The sequence below is a fragment of the Lissotriton helveticus genome, chromosome 6 (assembly GCF_964261635.1).
Source record: "Lissotriton helveticus chromosome 6, aLisHel1.1, whole genome shotgun sequence".
Classification (NCBI taxonomy): Eukaryota; Metazoa; Chordata; class Amphibia; order Caudata; family Salamandridae; genus Lissotriton; species Lissotriton helveticus.
This window is the reverse complement of record NC_136067.1, coordinates 1,894,797,282-1,894,818,737: the sequence shown is the minus strand read 5'-3', so window position 1 is coordinate 1,894,818,737 and position 21,456 is coordinate 1,894,797,282. Positions and strand designations below refer to the sequence as shown.

Genomic DNA, 21,456 nt, shown 5'->3' with positions numbered 1-21,456 from the left:
AAGCATCCTGGTGCTGGCTAGCAGTTAAGCAGACGCACGTGTGGTGTAAAATGGGGTTTAAGTGTCTGTAGGAATGTTTTTAGCTTTTTCTAGAATCACGTTTGAACGGTCAAGCTAGAAATTTAGACATAATAGGATCCAGTCTTTTTCTTCCATAAGGGGAATGTCTGGGGCTACTTTTCTTCTATATTGGGGTCACCAGTGTCTTGTTGATATTGTAAAGGATCCCAATTAGCTAATAGAAAGTGATATTTTCTTCTAATTCAACGGATATGTGGGACTTACCACCAATGACTCTATAATTGTTAACATTTTGAAATATTTGTATTGTCTAGCTACTGTTGCACCCTTTTTTATCAGGTTGCTGTGTTGCTCTTGACTGCAATGCAGCCTGTCATTTCCTGCAATTCACGCAGTCCCTAGTCCTGTATACTTACTCATCTAATTGTACCAAATTGTGACACAAACTGGAATCACTGAACAGATTAAACAACAAAAGATGTGGGACATCCTCCAATCCTGAACCCTAAAAACCCTACTACTCCTTACCACTTCACATCCCTGAACCCTAAAAATCCCATCCTATCCTTATCCCTACCAACCCCTATATTTATTTTTGTTATTACAGAGTGGCGGTAGTCACTCTATAATTATAGTTGGGAGAAGTGTGGCTCAATGGTTAGAGCGGCAGACCCTGATGCAGAGGTCTAGCCCGGGACCAGGGTTCAATTCCCCGCCTCGGCGGGTCTTGAGCTCAAAAAATTCCACGGACCTGATAATTCTCTCCTCGGTGCCTATTCCAATCATGGAGTCCCACTCTGCAACTCTGGGCAATAGCTTGCTTAATCTCCACAACGTCCCCCACAACGCTAAGGATGCCTGGCCTCCACCTTGGGGGTGCCCAGGAGTGGACACCTCACAGGGAACGCCAGGATGGGTTCCACAGCGGTATTCGTACAAGCGCCTTGAGACCCTTGTGGGTGAGTAGTGCGCTATACAAGTATCAATGTACAATTTTTTTTACATTTACGTTAATAAATTTGCTCCCGTTTGACTAAACTTCACAAAATTTTGCACACCCATTCTTCCTTCTACATTGGCGGATGATGCAAAATTTTGCATGATTGGTCAAGGGGGTGTAAAGATAAAAGGGGGGGTGGGATCAGAAATCGCGTCATTCCACAAGTGCATTTTTTTAATAGACTTTCATATTGAAACTAGACATGTATATATAAAATTATAAATAGATTGCGCTACCTATTACCACTTTAAAAAAAAAGGAGTAATGGGTATTGAACAACAATATAACCTACTACTTTCCTATAGCTAAGACCCTCACCCAGAACCCAGCAGAACGCAGCACAACTGGGATAAAAACTACATGGCTGCTTTATATTATTGGTAAACACGGCTATTAGCCAATCTTCTTCTTATCCACATGTAACGCTGTATACCACAGCACGTAATATATAACTTAGCACTGCTTCACCATAGTTCTTTGCTTTAACTGCAACTGGAAGATGATCCAATGTTTGATATACATTGGATCATATTCCTGTTTCCTGAGGGGTGGTGCATGTATAATGTGGACAATATAACAGTAGGAAGGTGGTGGATATACACATACTAGTCAGCATCAATATAGAGAAACATTTGTAGAGAATAATGTACATTAAGAATTAGAGGCATATATTTCTTAGGGTAGAAAGTACAATATAGGTGTCAGCCTAGACCTTAAGTAGATAGATAGGTAGCATATATAATTAAGATATATATATTGGGCTCCATGGTGTAAATCCACTGAAATTATCAATTTTTGTTGAGGTCACTGGTAACTAAAACTGGCAAATATCTGTGGATTTACAAGTTTGAGCCAGAACCATAACTCACTTGCTTACAGTTTTTTAAAGTGAATTTCTCGGTTTCTTTCATTTATACTTAATTAGCCACGGATGCCCATATTTATTTATTTAGTTTTAATGGGGAAAACTATTTTCCTATTTTTAAAATGGTTTTATTTTAATTTTATGCTCAATTCAGCACAAAACAGAGGCTTTTCCCTACACCTATAATTACTGCAGATGGATCGGATTTTCTTTCAAGTAAAGATTCTTGTGCTTTGAGCCCTTTTTTGCCGGGTCTGGTGGTTCAAAGCACATTTTACATTAATAGGGGTGCCTCTCTACCCTGTGGCTGTGAAAATATTTTTAAACAACACAAAACTCATGAGTTAGGCCAACTTACAAGTTTCATGCTGGCTAAAATTCCTTTTTTGATACCTTCTCAAACCAATTACTGTTGTAAAAAAAAATCAAAATATGATGGACATAAGAATACTGTGACTGCCGTAGTCGATGCACATGGTGAACCTTGATACATTTTTAGAATACGTACTGTTTGAAATTTTTGGACGAGACCGCTTTAAAGCCACAGATGTGGTTGAGTGTGCTCACCACTAACTAGCACCGAAAGTTGGTCTTGGGTGCCACCACGTCCGATCATTGCTCTCATACTCAACTACTGCGATAGGGATGCTGTGCTGCCACCGGCAAGTGGTAAGAGTACCCTGCTATACCAAGGTACCATCATTGCCATATACCCTGATTTCACCGTTATGGTGCAAGATGAACGTTTCTGGGCCCTAGAACTTTTTGGGATATTAGGAAGAACACTAGTTTTTGTGAGATCTATGTAAATTTCATCTGAGAGATTCATGTGCAAATGGTAGATAGACATTGAGCTGGAGTGTCAACGTTTTCAGTACTGTTCTTGAGATACAATTGTACATTATCCACATTATGTTGGTATTCAACACCTGTGTTACAGAAGATCTCATCCAGTGGTTCGATGTGCAGGTTGAAAAGTATGAGGGACTAAAATTGTTCCTTGTGGTATTCCAAATGTAATAGCAGTGAACACTGAAAAGGAGATCACATTTTGAACCATTTCAGTCTTTCATCCTCGATGGCCACCCCTTTGCATAAAGCATGGAGGTGGGTAGTATTGTTGGTGGTGTCGAAGGTTGCGGCTCGGTCATGGAGTATTACAAGAAGTGTCTTTCATTGACAGAGATTCCTAGTAAGTTATCTCTGGTACTCTTCATAGAGGTTTCTGTACTGTGGTCCAATCTACACAACAGTTGGTGCAATACCTGCCACTGAGCCATGTGCAAGGTAGGAATTCATGATTTCCTACCCCAGAGGCAGATCATCAACATGGTGCGAAAAGGGAGGGAAAGGGTCAGAGTATGGGAATGCTTAGTGTTAGAAATAGCTCTTTTTGTTCAAATGCTGACATTTGCAGGATCGTGTTACAAAACGTAGGAGGACCATGTCTCAGACAGTGCTTTACTAGCCAGTGGAGGTTGTACAGATTGATGTCATGGGCAAGAAGGTGAATCACTTATCTATTTTTTAAGAAGAAAGGTATAACTAGGTCATTATCTTTAGGAGTGCAGTACCAACATGATGCAATCCTTTAGTGCAGAACAGTGCTAAGAAATAGTCTGTTATTCCTTGACAGTAGATTGAAGTAGGTAATTTAATAGGTTTTTCCTCATAAAGAGAAACCTTCAGGCTTTGGTTTCATATCGTATCATTTTCTCTTCCGCCACCCTTTTCCCCAGTCACTTGTCATCAATGATGCACTGAAAGGTCCCTGAAAGTAACAAAATAGCAAAAATATAGTTTTAAAAAATTGTGATTTAAAACATTAAAGTTACAGCACATGGTAATATGTGACTAACCGTTTTTGCATCTTATAAGATACTTTAAAGTAAGTTTGCATTGTGTTGTTAAATGATTGTGACAAGACAATTTGTGCTGTCTAGATTTGACTACACTGATAGCAGTTGTTTCTTTTCAGTCAAGTGCACCTTGCATTCTGTTCATAGATGAGATTGATGCGATCACACCAAAAAGAGAAGTGGCTTCAAAGGACATGGAGCGGAGGATCGTGGCCCAGCTTCTCACCTGCATGGACGGTGAGTTCTAACAAAAAACTTCACACCTCTTTCCTCTTCAAAGTGCTTTGGGGATTGTGCTAACCGATTCATTCTCCATGCATGTACAAAGGATTTCGAGCTTGTGTTTAGAGACAGGCGTGTCATGCTTATCTACTGAAGCTGAAGGCACAGTATTATAAGACATTTAACAAATAATGCAAACATGAATTATTCCTACACTCCAACCGTCTACATGGGCCATCTGCTATCTTAGTATGCTCACAAATGCTGAAAACAAATTGATCTGTTGCATGAGTAGTGCTCAGGGTTGATGTTACAGATAAGTTGGTGATTAGAGAGAAAGAAAAAGGAAGACAACCTTTACAATGCATCATTTACCATGCAATTCCTTTGCTAGGGATTATTTCATGTGCAGTGTCTTTACCACACATTGCTTTTACTATGCAAGTCTTTGCCACTCATATACCTTTACGACGAAAATGTAAGTATATATCAGCTATATCAGGTAAGTGAAATATATATATATATATATATAGGTCCGTTTTCTGATTGGTGCCCGTGGGAGAGAGAGGTGCTGCGCAGTCAGGAGCTGTGTGTTCATATATATATATATAGATATATTTTCAAGGCCGTGGAAACGCAGCCGAAATACGTCATGCTGAAACTACAATAAACCACTCACTTATAATCTAAACGCTGTGGTCCGTACCTGTTTTTGTTGCCAGAAGCGGTAAATTAGGACTCTGTTCCTATATATATATGTGTGTATATATATATATATATATGTATATATATATATATATATATATATATATATATAATGGGTAAGGGTATTTGGTGGTAAGGGTATTTTTAGAGTATAGGGGATGGTAAGGGTATTTTTAGAGATATGCTTGAGTAAGGATATTGGTTGGTAAAGGTGCTTTTAGGGATGGGTAAGCGTATTGGGTGAGTAAGGGTATTTATAGGCTTTAGGGTTGGTTAAGGGTATTGGGTGGTAAGGGTATTTATATGGTATGGGGTGGTTTAAGGTTATTGGGTGATATAGGTGTATTTAGGGTTTGGGAGCAGGTAGGAGTATAGGGTGGCAAGGGTATTTTTATGGTTTAGGGATGGGTAAGTGTGACCAGGAGGTGGAGTGGCTTGCCCCTTCTCCAACACCCCCTCGATGTCTGTTCCCCTCTTTGTCATCGCTACAGCAGCCCGAGGTCTGGAACAAGACAACGCAATGGGACGCATCCAACTCTCGGGACGAGGGAGTGCGCTGTTTCGTTAATTGGACGGAGTTTGATCCCGGCCACGCCCCCTGGTCAGCTGGGACACCGGAAACAAAAGCCGAGTCTTCTGAGAGGGAGGTGTGTTCGTCACCCGGAGGAGTCGAGGAGGGAGGAAGGAGACGTACGGAGCAGAGAAAGCAGAGACGGGGACGAGAGCGAGCAGGAAGTAGGAGAGACGGAGGAGGCGAGCCCAGCCGTTGCAGTGCCAGGAGGCCAACGACAAGGCGCTTCGCCCAGCCGCACTTCAAGGGAAGTGTGGCTAACCCAGGTACGGGACGGTATCGTGGGCTGGGCGGGTAGAAGAGGTTTTAAACCTCCGTAGTGCACCCGCCACCGTTATCCCTTCACTGAACCCTCCCCTACTTCACTACCGACACGTCGCAGAACCCTGTGTGCACGAGTGTAACTCCCCACACCCTTTCCCTTAAGCTCTCAGTGAACCAGAGCCCTTTGCTGAGTCCGTTTCTCTTTTGTTACATGTATCCCGAGACAGGCTGACAACACGGACGCGCCTACAGCCCCCAGAAGTCCACGGGAGGGAGGAAAACCAGGCGGTGATTACAGGAAGGAGAGGAGTTCACCTGCACGTCGAGTATCCGAACCGCCTCTTCCCTACTACAGAAACCTACCACGGCGCAAGCGTTTGTTGAAAACAATAAAACCTGCTTTACCTTTACCACCCGAGTTCGTGTTTCCATCGATCCCGCCACAGTAAGAGTATTAGGTGGTAAGGGTGTTTTAGGGTTTAGAGGTGGGTAAGGGATTTGGGTGGTAGGTTATTTTTACGACTTAGGAGTGGGTAAGGGTATTGGGTGGCGAAGGCGTTTTTAGGGTTTAGATTTTAAGGGTGGATAGGGGTATCAGTGGCAAGTTTATATTCAGGGTTTAAGGGTGATTGAGTTTAGGGGTTAGGCTATATACATATTCACTGAAAAAGCCAAAGGTTACAGGGATGTTATAGTTCGGAAATCGAATTTAAAAAACGTAGAAATTCACTGAAAAAAACAAAGTTTATAAGGACATTATGGTTAGGCTTAGATTTGACTGCAGTTATAGTTACCTGAGCTAACCACAACTTACACCACCGCAATGCACTGCTTATGACCTCACATGTTACATCACTCATGAGATGGTCAGTGACATCTCAAATGACATCACTGATGACATCATCCTGTGAGTGTAAGTGTTTTGTAAATGTTTCTGAGACTTAAAATTATATATTAAGCTACAGTTTAAGTTAAATTACTATTCTTTCTGTACTCCTTTGTCCTACCATTTCTAACATACCTCATCTAAGTGGCTGTGCGACTGTCTGTATTAGTGTGTGATTAGATGTCTGAGTGGCTGTATGGATGTGTTTGTGGGTGTGTGAGTAGCTATATGGGTACGTGAGTGGCTGTATTGGAGAGTTAGTGGCTGTGTAAGTGGCTGCATTGGTGTGTGAGTGGCTGTATGGGTGAGGGAGTGGGTGTGTGAGTGGCTGTATGGATGAGCATGTGTTTGAATATGTATATAGGTAAGTGGGTGGGTGTGAGTGGCTGTATCGGAGAGTGAATGCCTCTGAGTGGCTGTAAGAGAAAGTGAGTGGGTGTGTGCGTGGTTGTATGGATGTATGAATGTGTATGCAAGTGATTCTGTGGGTGAGTGTGTGAGTGCTTGTATCTGTGAGTGAGTTGCTGTGGGGGTGAGTAGCTGTTTTGTTGAGTGAGTAGCTGTATGTGTGGGTATGTGAGTACCTGTAGGGGTGGCTGTGTGAGTTTTTGTATATTTGGTGAGTGAGTGAATGCATGAGTGGCTGTATAGGTGAGTTAGTGGGTGTGTGGTGGAGTGGTTGTGTGAGTGGTTCTATGGACAAGTGATTGGTTATGTGAATACTGGTATGGGTGTGTGAATGGGTATGTGACGGATCGTGTGAGTGGGTGTATGAGCGATTTTATGGATGTTTGTGTGGGTGTGTGAATGGTTCTGTGGATGATGTCATCAGTGATGTCATTTGAGATGTCTTCAGTGCTGTCACTGACCATTTCATTAGTGATCTAATATGTGAGGTCATAAGCAGTGCATTACGGGGGGCGTAAGTTATAGTTAGCTCGGGTAACTAAAAGCGGAATTTCACTGGTTTTGTACGAGTGAAATCTGAGCTATAGTATCCCTATAACCTTTGATTTTTTTCAGTGAATTTCTACATTTTTTAAATTCTGTTTCCCAACTATAACGTCCCTTTAACCTTTGGATTTTTAAGTGAATTTGTAAGTTTTTTTTATTTTTTATTTATTTTTTATAAAAACTTTATTGCACCTTTCATTCTACACAGCTTCTGACCTACAACCCGGAGGGCCGGCCGCTACACAGTTGTGACAATAGAATAACCACTGAATAAGTCCGTACAGCGGCCTCCAATATCGGGGTTCGACAACTTCACAATACATTAAAGGTACATAAATTTCAAGTAGTTCACTACTATAAGTAGGTTTGTTTTTTTGTTTTTTAAACAATAAACAACGTAAGAATCAACAAAGAAATCACATTTAGGTCATCAAGTAGTTAAGTGAATTCGCATTAATTGCGGTGCGACTGAAAGGTTTGTCCGTATATGTGTTTGCCGGGTCGATCGCTGCTTTTAGTGCCGGGGATGTGTGTAAACGGAACTTTCTTCTATGTCCCTGCCTTATTTACCCCTCTATCTCACCCCTCCGACTTCTAAGGTCTCTTCCAGTTCCTACCCCCAACTCCTCTCCTCTCAGTCCCAAGTTTCGCTAACCGTCCTCCCCCTCCTCATCAGATGTCAGTGGTTCGTCTTCCGGTAAGGTTTCACAAATGTCACCCCGGTATGTGTTCCATGGGGTCCAGATCTTGTTCCATTTCCTCGGGCAAGCCCTGCTAGCGTATACCGCCCTTTCCGTGATCATTACCCTGCACGCCACCGCCCCCCACTTCTGTGCTATGTCTCTCTTGGCGATGACCATGCCTAGAGTGACCCACTGTTGGCCTCGTCTAGACAGATCGTTGGGCCCCCACAGATTGAGTATGCATTTACGTGGCTCAGGGACCAGGGAGGTCCCCATAGTCTGTGAAATTGTGTGCATTATCCGTCTCCAATACTCTTGAATGCGTGGGCAATCCCATAGCGTGTGGAAAAACGTCCCCTCTTCCCCACACCCCCGGAGACAGTATGGGTGTTGCGCGCGGTGTATAAGGTGTAATGTTGTTCTCGTATAGTATACTCTAAGCAGAATTTTGAGTTGTATGAGCCGGAATTTAGCTGAGATGCCTAATTCCACTCGTTTTCGTCCATATCTGCTACGTCCCCCTCCCACTTATCTTTAAGCTTGACCATGGGATCCGGTAAGTTATTGATTAACTTACGGTACGTGAGCGAGGTTGCTCGCTCCGGCATATATTCCGTAAGGAGGCGGTCTTCAAGTGGGGAGGCTTCCGGTACCTCTGCCTCTAGGGCAGTAAGCAGTGCGTGCCGAATCTGAGCATACCGGAACGACTCTCGTGGTCCCAGCTCATATTGTTCTCTGAGCCTTTCAAAGGGAATCACCGTGCCCCGTTCCCACAAGTCATCCACAGTAGATAGGCCTATCTCGTCCCACTGAGCAAAGCCTTTGCTATTTCGTAGGTTTCCCAGTGTCCGGGAATCCCACAGAGAAGTGAGCTTGGTTATTTTCCCTTTCCAACCTAGCGATGCCAGAGCTACGTGCCATATCGTTGCCGTGAGTCTGGTGGGTCCCACCAGTTTGCGCACCATTCGCTGGTCATATAGAGGGGCCAGTAAGGTATTTGTTCCTAACTGTGTCCTGTCCGATCTGTACGCTGGGTCGTTTTGGGGGGCATGTACCCACTGATTTATGTTTTTCAATTGCGCTGCCCAGTAATACAATTTCAGATCCGGCAACGCAATCCCTCCGTCATACCACCCCCTGTGTAATTTAGCCTGCGCAATGCGTGCCGGGCGGTTATTCCACAAAAGACCGGCCATCAACGCCGACGCCTTCCTGAGGTATCCTGGTGCTACCGGGTATGGCGCATTCTCCAGGATGTATAAGAAACGGGGCAGTGACATCATTTTGTAGAGTGTTGCTTTACCCAACATTGTCAGGGGCAGCCCGGCCCAGAATACCACGTCCTGCTTAAGTCGGTCTATGGGTGGCGTCAGATTTTTCTGCGCAAATTCTATTGGATCCCTGGTGACATGAATGCCCAGGTATTTAAAGGACGACCTGGCCTCCTTCAGGGGGCAATCCACTCCCAGGGTCGGTATTGGGCCCTTCAGAACATACAACTCCGACTTGTTCCAGTTCAGCGTGTATCCCGAGACTTTCCCGTGCTCATCACACAGGGTGAGGAGCGCTGGAATGCTATGTTCTGGATCTGTTAAGTACACCAACATGTCATCCGCGTACAGTGAAACGCGATCCTCCCATCCCTCAGTCCAGGAGATCCCTCTAAGCAGTGGGGTTGACCGTATCAGGTGTGCTAGTGGTTCTAAGGCGATTGCGAAAAGTAGTGGCGACAGGGGACAACCCTGTCGGGTGCCTCTCCCCAAGGGGAATGGTTGCGAAATGTGGCCATTCGCCACAACTTGTGCCACCGGTCTCGCGTATAGCAGTCTGACACATGCTGTAAATTTGGGTCCAAACCCTAAGTGTGTCAGGACCTCAAACAGGTAATTCCATTCTACGAGATCGAATGCCATCTTTGCATCGAGCACCAGTATTACTGCCGGTTCGGGGATCGAATTCGCTCTTAATACTCAAAAAACATATGTGCGGAGGGTCAAGAGGGGAAATAATTTTACGACCTGTCAACTCATGCCCCTTATAACAACTTGAAAAACACATAAAGAGAAGACCAGGTCAAAAAGTGGTGTCCTGTCCTGAATAGTGTGCGGCAATCACATGGGCACATATGTGAAAAAGAGTGAAGAGTCATTACTGGGCTATAGAAGTCCCATCAGACCACCCTTATGGCGGCATTTCATCATATGGGGATTAGTAGTCGCTCCAAGTGAAGAGCGGCAAATATAGCCACAGTAATGCTCAAAAAATAATAATATGAAAAATTATAAAAGGTAGTGCAGTGCTGTTGAAAATGTGCTAACTAAAATTGGCTACCTAGATCGAAGAAATTGCTAACAGTGATTAGTCTAGGTGTCAAGATTAAAAACACGCCTAGTAGTGGGTGAGTAAGACTACATTTAGGCGATGTGCAAGTGGTCGACTAGTTTCAGCTAACAGGAGTATTGCTCCAGCTTTCGTCAGGACCTAGAAAAATTGTATATGATAAGCTACTGCAACACAAATAGGGGGGTGTATACACATGTGGAAGAGAATCAATTGTAACAATAACATGTAGTATACTCAAGAAAGTCATGTCTCCCCCTCACAACTTGGAACCCCAGTGTCCACTGTTCACAGAAAAAGATCTTCTTCCCAGCTTTGTGTGGGTGAAGACCTCACCTCACCCGGCAACTGCTCGGGAAATGGAGGCCCCGCTCAATGCATGTTCTCCCATCTGAGAGCAGGGCATATTTCTGATGGCAACCACAAACAGGGCCACTTTCCGTGTCATCACAGGTGTGCTGACAGCCTCCATTTCCATAGTTACATGTTAATGTACAGTCCATCTGGTTTTTAGCTAAATCAAAGCCAGGCCTACATTCACAGGCAACCCCAATCTTGGGTGTTTCCCGACAGATATGCGCACACCCATGGTCTTTGTTCATGCAATTCATGCCATCTGTACGAGTATCGGACCCGCGCTGCCACTGATAAACCGTTGACCCTTATAGCAGTCTGACACATGCTGTAAATTTGGGTCCAAACCCTAAGTGTGTCAGGACCTCAAACAGGTAATTCCATTCTACGAGATCGAATGCCATCTTTGCATCGAGCACCAGTATTACTGCCGGTTCGGGGATCGAATTCGCTCTTGCCAATACTCCGTGTACCCGTCGCAAATTAAGTGCCGTGTTTCTGTGTGGCATAAACCCAGATTGGTCGGGATGTATGAGGTCTGGTAGGTGTGTCATTAATCGGGTAGCCAAGAGTTTTGCTAGAATTTTAACTTCTGCGTTGAGAAGGGATATGGGGCGGTAGGAATTACAATCGTCCGGTGGTTTCCCAGGTTTAGGTATCGCGACGATGGTCGCTACTCTTTGATCTGGTGGGAGTTCGCCCTTCGTCAATCAATCTGTATACATGGCGAGTAGGTGTTCACTGAGCCTCTCTGATGAGGCCTGGTACCACTCTATCCGGATGCCGTTTGGGCCGGACGCCTTACCGGGTTTTATCGCTCGTATTGCTATTTGGATTTCCTCCGCGGTGATGTCAGCTTCCAGTTCCGCTAGCGCCCCCGGCTGCAGCTTAGGCGTTTGGATAGGTTCTAGCGCCGCCCTGGCCATTTCTACAGTCACTTCTCTGTCAGAAGTGTAAACACCCTCAAAGTGATCAGCGAGTGGAGAGTGTCAATATGATTGGGGAATGGTCTGATATGCCTCTGGATTGAATGTCTATGGTGTCTACGTGTTGTATACAGTCTCCCAGTGCCGGGAAGTAATCTATCCTCGACAGGCTATTGTGTACGGTAGAGTGGAAGGTATATTGTCTCATTTGGGGGTGGGCATGTCGCCATATATCAACTAGACCCATAGCGGTCATAAAGCGCTGGAAGCGTGAAGGACCCTCGGACGGGCCAGTGGCTGGAAACCTGTCAATTAGTGTGTCCACTGTAGCATTAAAATCCCCTCCAATTATAACATCTCCCTCTGGAAGGGCCAGGAGAAACTCACCCAGTGCCGGAAGCATGACCGAATGAAGCGCTGGGGGGATATATACTGAGACAACATTAATAAGTCTCCCCTCCCATTGCCCCTGTAGGGCCGCAAAGCATCCCTGCCCATCAATCTTCGTACTCAGTGGTATAAACTGCGAGGACTTCTTAAGTAAAATGCCAGTTCCTCGAGAGCCTGACGTGAACTCTGAATGCGCTATCATTGTATAACCTCTCCTGTTAAGCGCCTTGGAGGTTCCACCCTGTAAATGCGTTTCTTGAAGGAGAGCTATGGCCGGTCCCTGTCTTTTCAGAGCGGTGAGTACCAGCCCGCGTTTGATCTTATCTCCCAGCCCTCTTACATTCCATGACAGTAGGCGAAGGGGAGGTCCCTGAGATCTAGGCGCCCCCTCCACCCAACTACGTGGCGAAGAATCTGCCATAGTATGTCATGTAGCTGCTCTTGTATCTATCATGCCTCGCGGCCCCGGCTTTCCGTCTCTTTCTACCACGGAAGCAGTGCCAATACCTGACAGCACAACTTGACCCTTCTTGTAGATTTCTAAAAAACTCAACTAACCTTCCTTCTCCCTTCCCAGTCTTGACATGATAAAGTGTATGTCTTGTCTCGAGAAGTGGTTTGCATTTAACATTTAAACAACCCCCCCGCGCCTCCCTCCTCCCTGCCTCCCTGCCAAACGGGCCTAAAACTGCCCGCCACCCCAACTCAGCAGAGTGCTTTACCCAACCCATGAACAGTTACTTGCTTGCCGGGGCGAAGTGTCCCCCGGAATAGACCGTTCCCCTGCCCTCTCCGGTCTCACCCGGGTCAGTGTCCAAGACGGGTCCCAACCAGGAAGTCTTTTCAGTGTTTATTCATCGTGGCGTCGGGCGACTATTCTTCTACCTCTTCCAGCGTGTTAGTGTTGTCCGGCATGTGTGAGTGCGTCGATCCCTCTCTTCCCGATGCGTGTGACCTTGGTTGGCTGTCTCCGCGCTGGTTCTGGTTTGTTCTGTGTGAACGGCGGGGCAGTCCAACTTGTCGCCATCCATCCAGCCATTCACGTGCTGACTCCGGCGTATCAAAAAACCAAACCTTACTATCCGCGACCACTCGTAGCCGTGCTGGGAATAGCATGGAGTACAATAGTTCTTTGGCTCTTAGTTCCTTCTTAATTTCAAGGAAGGTCCTCCTCCTGCGCGACACCTCCGCAGTATAGTCTGGGAAAAAGGCCACCCTTGCTGCCTGTAGGATCGCATCCCGGTCGCGAAAGTTAAAGAGTCTCGCCAGTATCGGTCTAGGAGGGGCTCCAGGCTTGGGCTGTCCCCCGGGAACTCAATGCGCCCTTTCCACTGAGAAAAATTGCGATAGTCCTTTCGGTTTAAGTTGTGTCTTGATTAGGTCTTCTACGTATAGGTCCATGGCCCCGGTGCCTTCCGATTCCCGAACCCCAATAATTCTTACGTTGTTGCGTCTGGAGCGCCCCTCCTGATCGTCCAGCTTCTCTTTCAGTATCTTATTCTCCGCCGCCACACGTTCCATTGCTATTTGTAGGTCCGATACGTCTTCCACTAGTGATGTGGCGACCACCTCGACCTGCTTCACTCTTTCGCCCATCTTTTGGAAGTCCGCCCTCAGCAGAGAGACTTCAGTGGCCGTGGACCCTACCGTTGCTTGTACTTGCGCCAGCGCCTTCATCACGTCTTCAAGTGTTGCTTTCTTTGTTCCGTCGCTCTCTGGTGTTTTCCCCGTGGAGGTGCGCGGTTCTAATTGGGATTGGGCCTGTCTGTCAAATGCGAATTTGTCCAACTTAGACTGCGACGCAGTGTTTCTCGAGCCTCTGCCTGCCATAGTGCTTGCAGGTGCACCTGTCGTTCACCGTGTCCGTGGTAGATGTTCCCAGGGGAGGGGGTCACTGCACTTTGCAGAGTAGGGATATATCACTGTGGCGTTTCCAACCTGGTTCTTCCCCTCAGTGCACGGTCAGTCAGTCCCAATGTCCAGAGCATCCGTGCCTGTCCCTCCCTGCTTTTTTTTTTTTTCCCTTTTGTTTGGTTTTTTTTTTCTTATTTTTTTATTAGCGCCTCCGGCCGTAGCCCTCTACTGTAGTCAAGTTGCCCAGCGTCACTTATGAGGTAGCGATTTTGGCGGCCCCTCAGCCCTCGTGGTGTTACAGCAATGTCTCTCCCCGATCATTAAAGCGACTATGGGCCTTTATGTCAGTTCAGGGCGCTCCCGCCCGGAATATGCATATGCAGCACTCTGCCCGAGCCCACACTGTTGCCCTCCCCCTGTGCACTTATCTGCCTCCACTCGTATGCTGGGGCAAAGTCCGCTGCGTAGTGCTGCTGTGTTGCGCTTTCAATTTAGCGTGAAGAGCTCGAGGCGGCGGCGGGATCCGTGGATCGGCTGTGCTCCTCCTCCTGCTGTTTCCCGGGGGGGTCAGACAGTGAAGCGCCTCACAGGGTCCCTCACCAATCGGTCCTGGTTGAAGTGTTGGCAGCCAATCAGATTACAGCACAGGGACTGTCGGATCTGTGAAGGATCCGTGTCCCAAGATATACAAATTTGGATTATGGGTAATATCTCTAAAACTACTGACGGATTTACACCAGTCTACCAAAAGGCACTTCTCTGGACCAAGCTCTACCTTTCTGCCAAATTTGGTGTGATTCCATTCAGCTTTTCGGGCTGTAGTCTTGTTCAAAACTACTCTGGGATTTAACAGAGGGAAAATACGTTTTGGAACCCTCAATTTTTCTCAGCACCGCTTCACAGATCACCCTGAATCTTTCAAGACAGCAGCTGTAGTGATTGGCAAATTCGTTTTGAAAATGTTGTGCAGATTCATAAAATGGACCAAAGTTATTATCAAAATAATAAACGGTTTTCCTATGGAAACTAGGTCAGGAAGTCCAGAAGGAAGTAGGGAAGGAAGGTAGTAGGGAAGGAAGGTAGTCGGGAAGGATGGACGGAAGGTAGGATAGACGGACGGGTTCTGGGTGATAAGTCATGGCTTGCTTACATACACTGTGCCCAACCACCTTTAAAAAGAGGGCTTAATATGTAAATTCAAAAATTGTGTTGCTGTTGTGACAGTGATTGGAGGTTAGCCACTTGGCTACATCGCCTCATTCAATTCCATGCACCAGTTTCTCTATATATTCTGTAGTAATACAGCACATAGCTGACAAGCCGGTTGATTCCTTTGATCGATTTGACAGACCCTCATATGATTATTATGTTTTCTCGTTATTTATTCAAAATATCTGTAGGACAATATGATACTACACTGAGTGATTATTTTTTGTGATGACAGTATATTAATTTATTTTGCTGCTGTTGTAGCGTTAACATGTTGGACCTCAAACTATTTGATTTGTGTTTGATTTAGTTTCCTGTCCCTAATAACCTCCACTACCATATCAATCTCCTAGGTCCTCCGGTGGATCTTGTTCTGTGCTGAAAATGATTGGAATATTAAGAGGATGAGCAATCATCATATGAGGACCGGAATAGATAATTGCTAACATTTAATACCGAAGCAGCTTCCTTGTAAACCCACTATAAACCCCGGTATCATTAAATCAATATTGTTTAGCCACAACCAAATAAATTAAACAGAATCAGCAGAGAATTGTATCATGTATTATTTTAGTTTAAGGATTGAAGGATTAGCATACAGTCTTATTTTTAGATTCAATCAGGTTTTAATAAGCATTTGCATATTTTTGCGAGATTCAGTATTGAGAAATCTATCTTGCTCAGCCGAGGGAGATTATATTCTAAGGAGACCAATTAGAAGGGAAATCATTTGAATCTTATACAAACCCAGTAGAAAAGTTCAGCATCTACCAAATGACCTGTTCCGGTTCATAGACAGATTTGCCTGCCTCTGTCAGCACTGCAGCATCAATGCCACAGCCACTCCGTTAAGAACCCTTCCAGCCAAAAAGGTTCCACCACGATAGCATAGCTGCCGGCTGCAAACGGTTTCATCGCAGTTCGATTTGGTCTGGAAATCCCAAATCGTCAGTCTCTGTACCACAAGATGGGTTTACGGGGAGTTCAAAATGTAAGTTATTATACTACATCGATTCCAGGTTTACACCCCTTGACATCACCAAATTTGTCAGACCACTCTGTCCCATCGGTCATTCTCGATAGGATGAGTTGATGTAGTTAGCAAAAGGTATACAAATCCAGAAGAATTAAGTAATCCATTACTCGTAATTTCCTTAGAACCACTGTAATTTTGTCAAATATGATAACTTGTTGCATTTAGAAAGTAGGCACGTTCATGCTCTCATCTCTTGTCAGTCCATTCTGAAGCATTGCTCTGGGAAGTAACAATTTTATTGGAAGTCTAGTCAAGTAAGCTGCAAAAGTGAAAGAGGTGAAAAAGTTCCCATAGGCTTCACACTATTCAGTTCATAAGTTCGTACTAGGAAAGAAAGCAAAGATTGAAGCTTTCATGGAACACAGCTTATGCATGATGAATTTGTACTAAAATAAGAATTTAGCATTACACATAATAATGTATTAATTTCCCCATTTAAGCATATTATTTTAGTATGTATCGCAATTCATTTGTATAAGGTACTCATACAAAAAAGGTACGTCACCAGCACTTCATGTAAAATCCTGTAAGTCTTTTCTACACGTTATGTTATTTTCAGCAGTACAAGGTTGAGAAGGCAAATCGATGCTAAGTTTTTCGAAATAAGTCTTAATACATGTAACAGCTACTTTTCTAGTCATTGTCAGTGCTCACGTTACACATTCCAATGTTATCTGTTTACCTAACACATGATACAACTTTATTCTTACATAGGGATCTCCTCTGTTATTGTTTATTTGTCACGTTTATCTATGCGTAAGACCACTTGCTACTAAAATGTCAAATTTCACATTAACTTATTATCTGTTAGGTGTTATCAGAAATCTATTTCTAACATTTCTGCATGCTTTTACGATGCAGTATCTGAATCAGAACATTTTTGTGTGGTTTTTAAAACATGGAAACGTTATCATTTTTTATGTAAATTTGTGTCATAAACCATTTCTGTGTAAAAATGCCGTAAATAGTGAATGATAACATCTCTGCTCCGTCACTGCCGCAAGTATTTTTTTCATTTTCAGGAATTTACGTAATAAGCCCTCTTTTTAAAGGTGATGGGGCACAGTGTATGTAAGCAGGCTGTGATGAAGCCCCTGAGGGGGTGCAACGCTTAGCGGTGATAAAACTTTGGTTTACAAATTGTGGCGTGCGAGTCCTTTCCGTAATCTGCGATATCACCCGGATTGCTATTTTGCTGATACATATATATATATATTTATTACATTTTCGTTGTAAAGGTATGCACGGTAAAGGCATCATGAGGTAATGGACTAGTGGTAAGGGCATACGTCGTAATGACCTAAAACCAAAGTAAAGGATGAAAGTGGAAAATATGGCTGGAACGTTTTGAACTCTAGATGGCGGGGTATCAGACCAATGGAACAGTAGAACTACTGAGCAGTGGTGCAAATGAAAAAAATTCAGTCCTGTGAGTTGGGATGGGAGTCATTGCCAAGGCGGTTCAAGTAGTATTGAGCATATATGTAAAACTGAGTTCATTTCTGCTGTTGCTTAAAATGGCTTTGAAAAAGGAGTAAAAGCAGGCAAATCGCCTTGCAAAACAAGAATTCTGATTCTGGGCATTGAGAAGTGCAAGAAACAAAGAATTATTGTGCCATGCGGCACTTTTAGGGGCCAGACATTGTAATTACCTTAATGTTAATGAGACTTATTTAATTAAAATGGCCAACCCCTGATTGTCCTCTTCAAAGACATTTTCCCAGCAGGGGAGCTAGAGTGTGGTGCCTGCCTGCCAGGACCCTGCAGGGAGGTGTAGCACACAGGCTTGCCTATTGGGGAAAATGATTTGAAGTGCATGTGTGGTGGATCCGGCAATGCATTTACTTAATGCTAACTGAATTAAGATGCATATTGCCTGCCCTCTCATATTGCAGTTAGCTTTATGGTAAGTATATTACTCAGCCCTTATAGTTCTTTTGAAAGTAACTTTGCTTTTTGTGATTTGTTCTGGACGCAGAGTACAGATGAGCCCCTAATCCGCTCCACAGAATGGGATGAAAAACAATGAAATTCCCACCTTTTTCTTCTTGCATAGGAAGTTCATCTACCTCTAGTAATAGTGGGCAAATAAAGCTGTGTACTGTGGAGTATATAAATCTGTTCTAATCTCAACACCTCTGATGTGGAAACTGCCACTACCACAAGAGATCCCAGCTTGCCCTACAAACTCTGGGAAAACACTCAACTTCATCAAACACTGTTATTTGCCTAGGATTCATCCAATTAGGGAAGTACAAAACCACCTTGCATTCTGGAAGGCCATAAACACACGGTATTTTCAAACCCTTACTAGATCTTCAATCGGTCCACAAGAAAAAGCATATCAACCTCTGAATTTCTGAATCCCTGATGGAAATGGCTAGCACAATGCATTCTCAAGGTGAGGACTCGCAAATCCAGGTGCTTTTCAATAAAGCTGCATGATGCGCACTCTATCTGGTAGACTTCGAGCCACAGATTCCTTACTGTAGAATATGTCCTAGGTGCCACACTGGATCCGAATGTTTTTGAGCAATACCCCTGTGTGCTAGTAGGTGGCATAATTTGGCTCTGTGTCGTTTGTGCCGGAAATGACATGCATGGTACCAATATAGGCGCCGCCACAGCGAGCAGATGTCGGTTCTTTCCTTCCATGCCAGATAGTGCTGATCTGGTCAGTCTCCCTGTCATTTTCTGACTGATTTTATTTGTCAACTCTTTTTAAGAGATCTTCGTTCCTGGGTTTAGGATGTCACCTAAGCAACCGGGTGGTCTGGGCAGGCCCATATTTGGGGTGCGTTTGGTGTTTGGAAAGGGACCACGATTGTAAGACCTCCAGGGACTGCTATGTCATGCACCCGAATGTGCTGAGGGAGCGATCTCTCAAGCTCCTCACCGCCTGACAACCCAGCAGCGTGGAAGGTCCCGGGATCGCTTGTGAAGCTGCACACGCCAATCGTTGTCACACTCGAAGTAGTCGGTGAAGCTGGGTAAGTCTCACAAGCATAAAAAAAATCAAAGTCAAAGAGATCTTCAACTTTGCCGTGCCCATCGAAGTCTTCGAGCTGTGGTAACGTCAGAACTCCAGGCCTCACACTTTGGCAGAGTCGAGTCTGGTCCGCTCCGCTCCACAACTCCTTGACTTTCCTGAAGCTGTAGCGTGCCTTGTCCAGCTTAAACATTTTTATCGGGCCTTGCACTTTATATATGGGCGGCCCGGCCCTTCTGGAGTGCCTCAGGGCCCCATAGGTTCAGGAAGTGCTTCAGCTTGATCCCCGCTGGCTGGTTCGCCCTAAGCGCCAGTTGTGCCCAATGGATCCCTTGTTCGATCCAGAGGGGAACCGCTGGTGAGACCGACGTTCCTTGGCGCCCGCTTCAGTGCTCCCCTCCCCCACACTCCCCGGCACCGTTGACGTCCCATGGCAGTACCATCCCCATCGCCATTCCCGACTGACATGTAGTCGGATCAGCTTCGCCTACCGCTGGTCCCAGCGCTGACCGGGACCATGGTTTCTGGATCGGGGTCAGTGCCTTTTACTTTTGACAAGTAGTCTGGAGAGGGAGATGAATTTGAGGGTTCTGAGGACTTTTATTGGATAGCAGCATCCCCTAATTGAGAGTGAGGACAACTGGTATGAGGAAGTGGCAGAGGTCAGTGAGTTAGACACCTCCCCTGACACTGGCTTGGTCTCTCCTCCTACTGTGGCTAATGCGGAGGGAGCCTCTTTTGCTATAGTGGTGCAAAGGGCGACTTAAGTCTTGAACATTCATCTACTCACAGTGGCAGTCAAGATGAGCGTCTTGACCGAGGTGCTTCAGCTGGGAGTTGCCCCTTCTGAAACCTTACTCCTTTATAACAAAGCCTATACCGATGTCTTACTTGGGGCCTGGTCGAAGCCCTACAAAGGGACTGCTGTGCACTGGACAATAGGCCGCCTCAATCACCCTATTCCTGGGGACCCCAGTTTCCTTCCCCAGCAGCTCAGCCTGGAGAGCTTAGTGGTTCAAGCCTCTACCTCTAGGATCAACCCTGGTGAGTTCTCTACCACTCCACCAGAGAGGGAATACAAGATGCCGGATACCTTTGGCAAGAGGATGATCTCTTCCGCCAGCCTTGCACTGCGGTCGGTAAATAACGCGTACCTTTTGGGCCCATATTCCCATACGATCCGGGACTTGGTTGCCCAGGTGCTGCCTGTGGTCTTGAAGGTGGCCCAAGCCATACTCTCCAAAGCTAATGCTGACAGGAGAGATGCAACAGCGTTCACCATACGATGTGGAATGGGCACGACCGACTTGCTGGGAAGAACAATTTCATCAGCGGTGCCCCTTCGGCACCACGCCTGGTTGATAACCACTGTTTTTTCAGGGGATGGCCAAGCCTTGCATATGGACATGACCTTTGATGGCTCTCTTCTTTTTGGAGAAAAGGTGAACTCCGCCCTAGAGCAATTTAAGGTAATCAGATCTATGGCCATGTCTTTCGGCTTGTCTATGGCCCCTCATCAACCCCAGTCTGTCATCCGGCCAAAGAAGGGGTTGCCAACCATATCCATACCCTCTCAGCCACCAGGTGCAGCAAGCTTCCGAGCATTTTTAAAGATGCCAGTCCCATAAACCACATGGGACAGGTAGCCAAGGCTGGACCAGTCTATCCTCCCCCTACCCCCAAACCCCCCGGCAGATGCAGCCTCCAAATCCCTTTATTGTGCACTCCGACCATCATGGGCCTGCAGTGGGAGGCAGAATATGCCATCACCTGCACCGCTGGAGGTCAGTATCACTGGGTTTGGCAAATCGTCCAAAGGCGCTACTCCCTTCCTTCTGTGACTACCCCCCAGCCATGCCACCCACTTATGATGGGCTGATGGAGTGCCACTTCTCCTTGCTCGGACAGGAAGAGCTGGCTCTTTTGGCCAAGAGAGCCATAGAGTGGGTGCCAGCATCATTGTTACTATCCCGCCAAAGGAGGACGGAGGCCTTTGTCCTATCCTAAATCTGCACCTTCTCAATCTCTTCCTGAAACAGGAGAAATTCAAAATGCTACGCTTGCACAAGTTCTGTCTGCCCTGGACCCGGGAGACTGGATGGTAGCGTTGTACTTGCCAGAAGCTTATTTCCACATCCCCATCCTGCTTACCCACAGACTTTACCTGTGGTTCACTGTAGGCCAAGAGCACTTTCAATTTGCTGTGCTCCCATATGGCGTTAACAGTGCCACTCCAGTGTTCAGGAAAGTGATAGTGGTGGTTGCAGCTCATCTACAGAGGTCAGGGTTTTCAGTCTTTCCCTACCTTGACGATTGTCCGTTGAAGGT

The 21,456-nt window shown here is 45.5% G+C and overlaps 1 protein-coding gene across 1 annotated transcript in view; it reads left to right on the top strand.

Moving 5' to 3' along the window:
* NVL (nuclear VCP like) overlaps positions 1 to 21,456 on the top strand; it is a 502,294-nt gene that overhangs the window by 154,417 nt on the left and 326,421 nt on the right. The window contains exon 11 of the mRNA XM_078649847.1: positions 3,865 to 3,982. Coding sequence (XP_078505973.1) covers positions 3,865 to 3,982 — 118 coding nt within the window. The remainder of the gene's footprint in view (positions 1 to 3,864; positions 3,983 to 21,456) is intronic.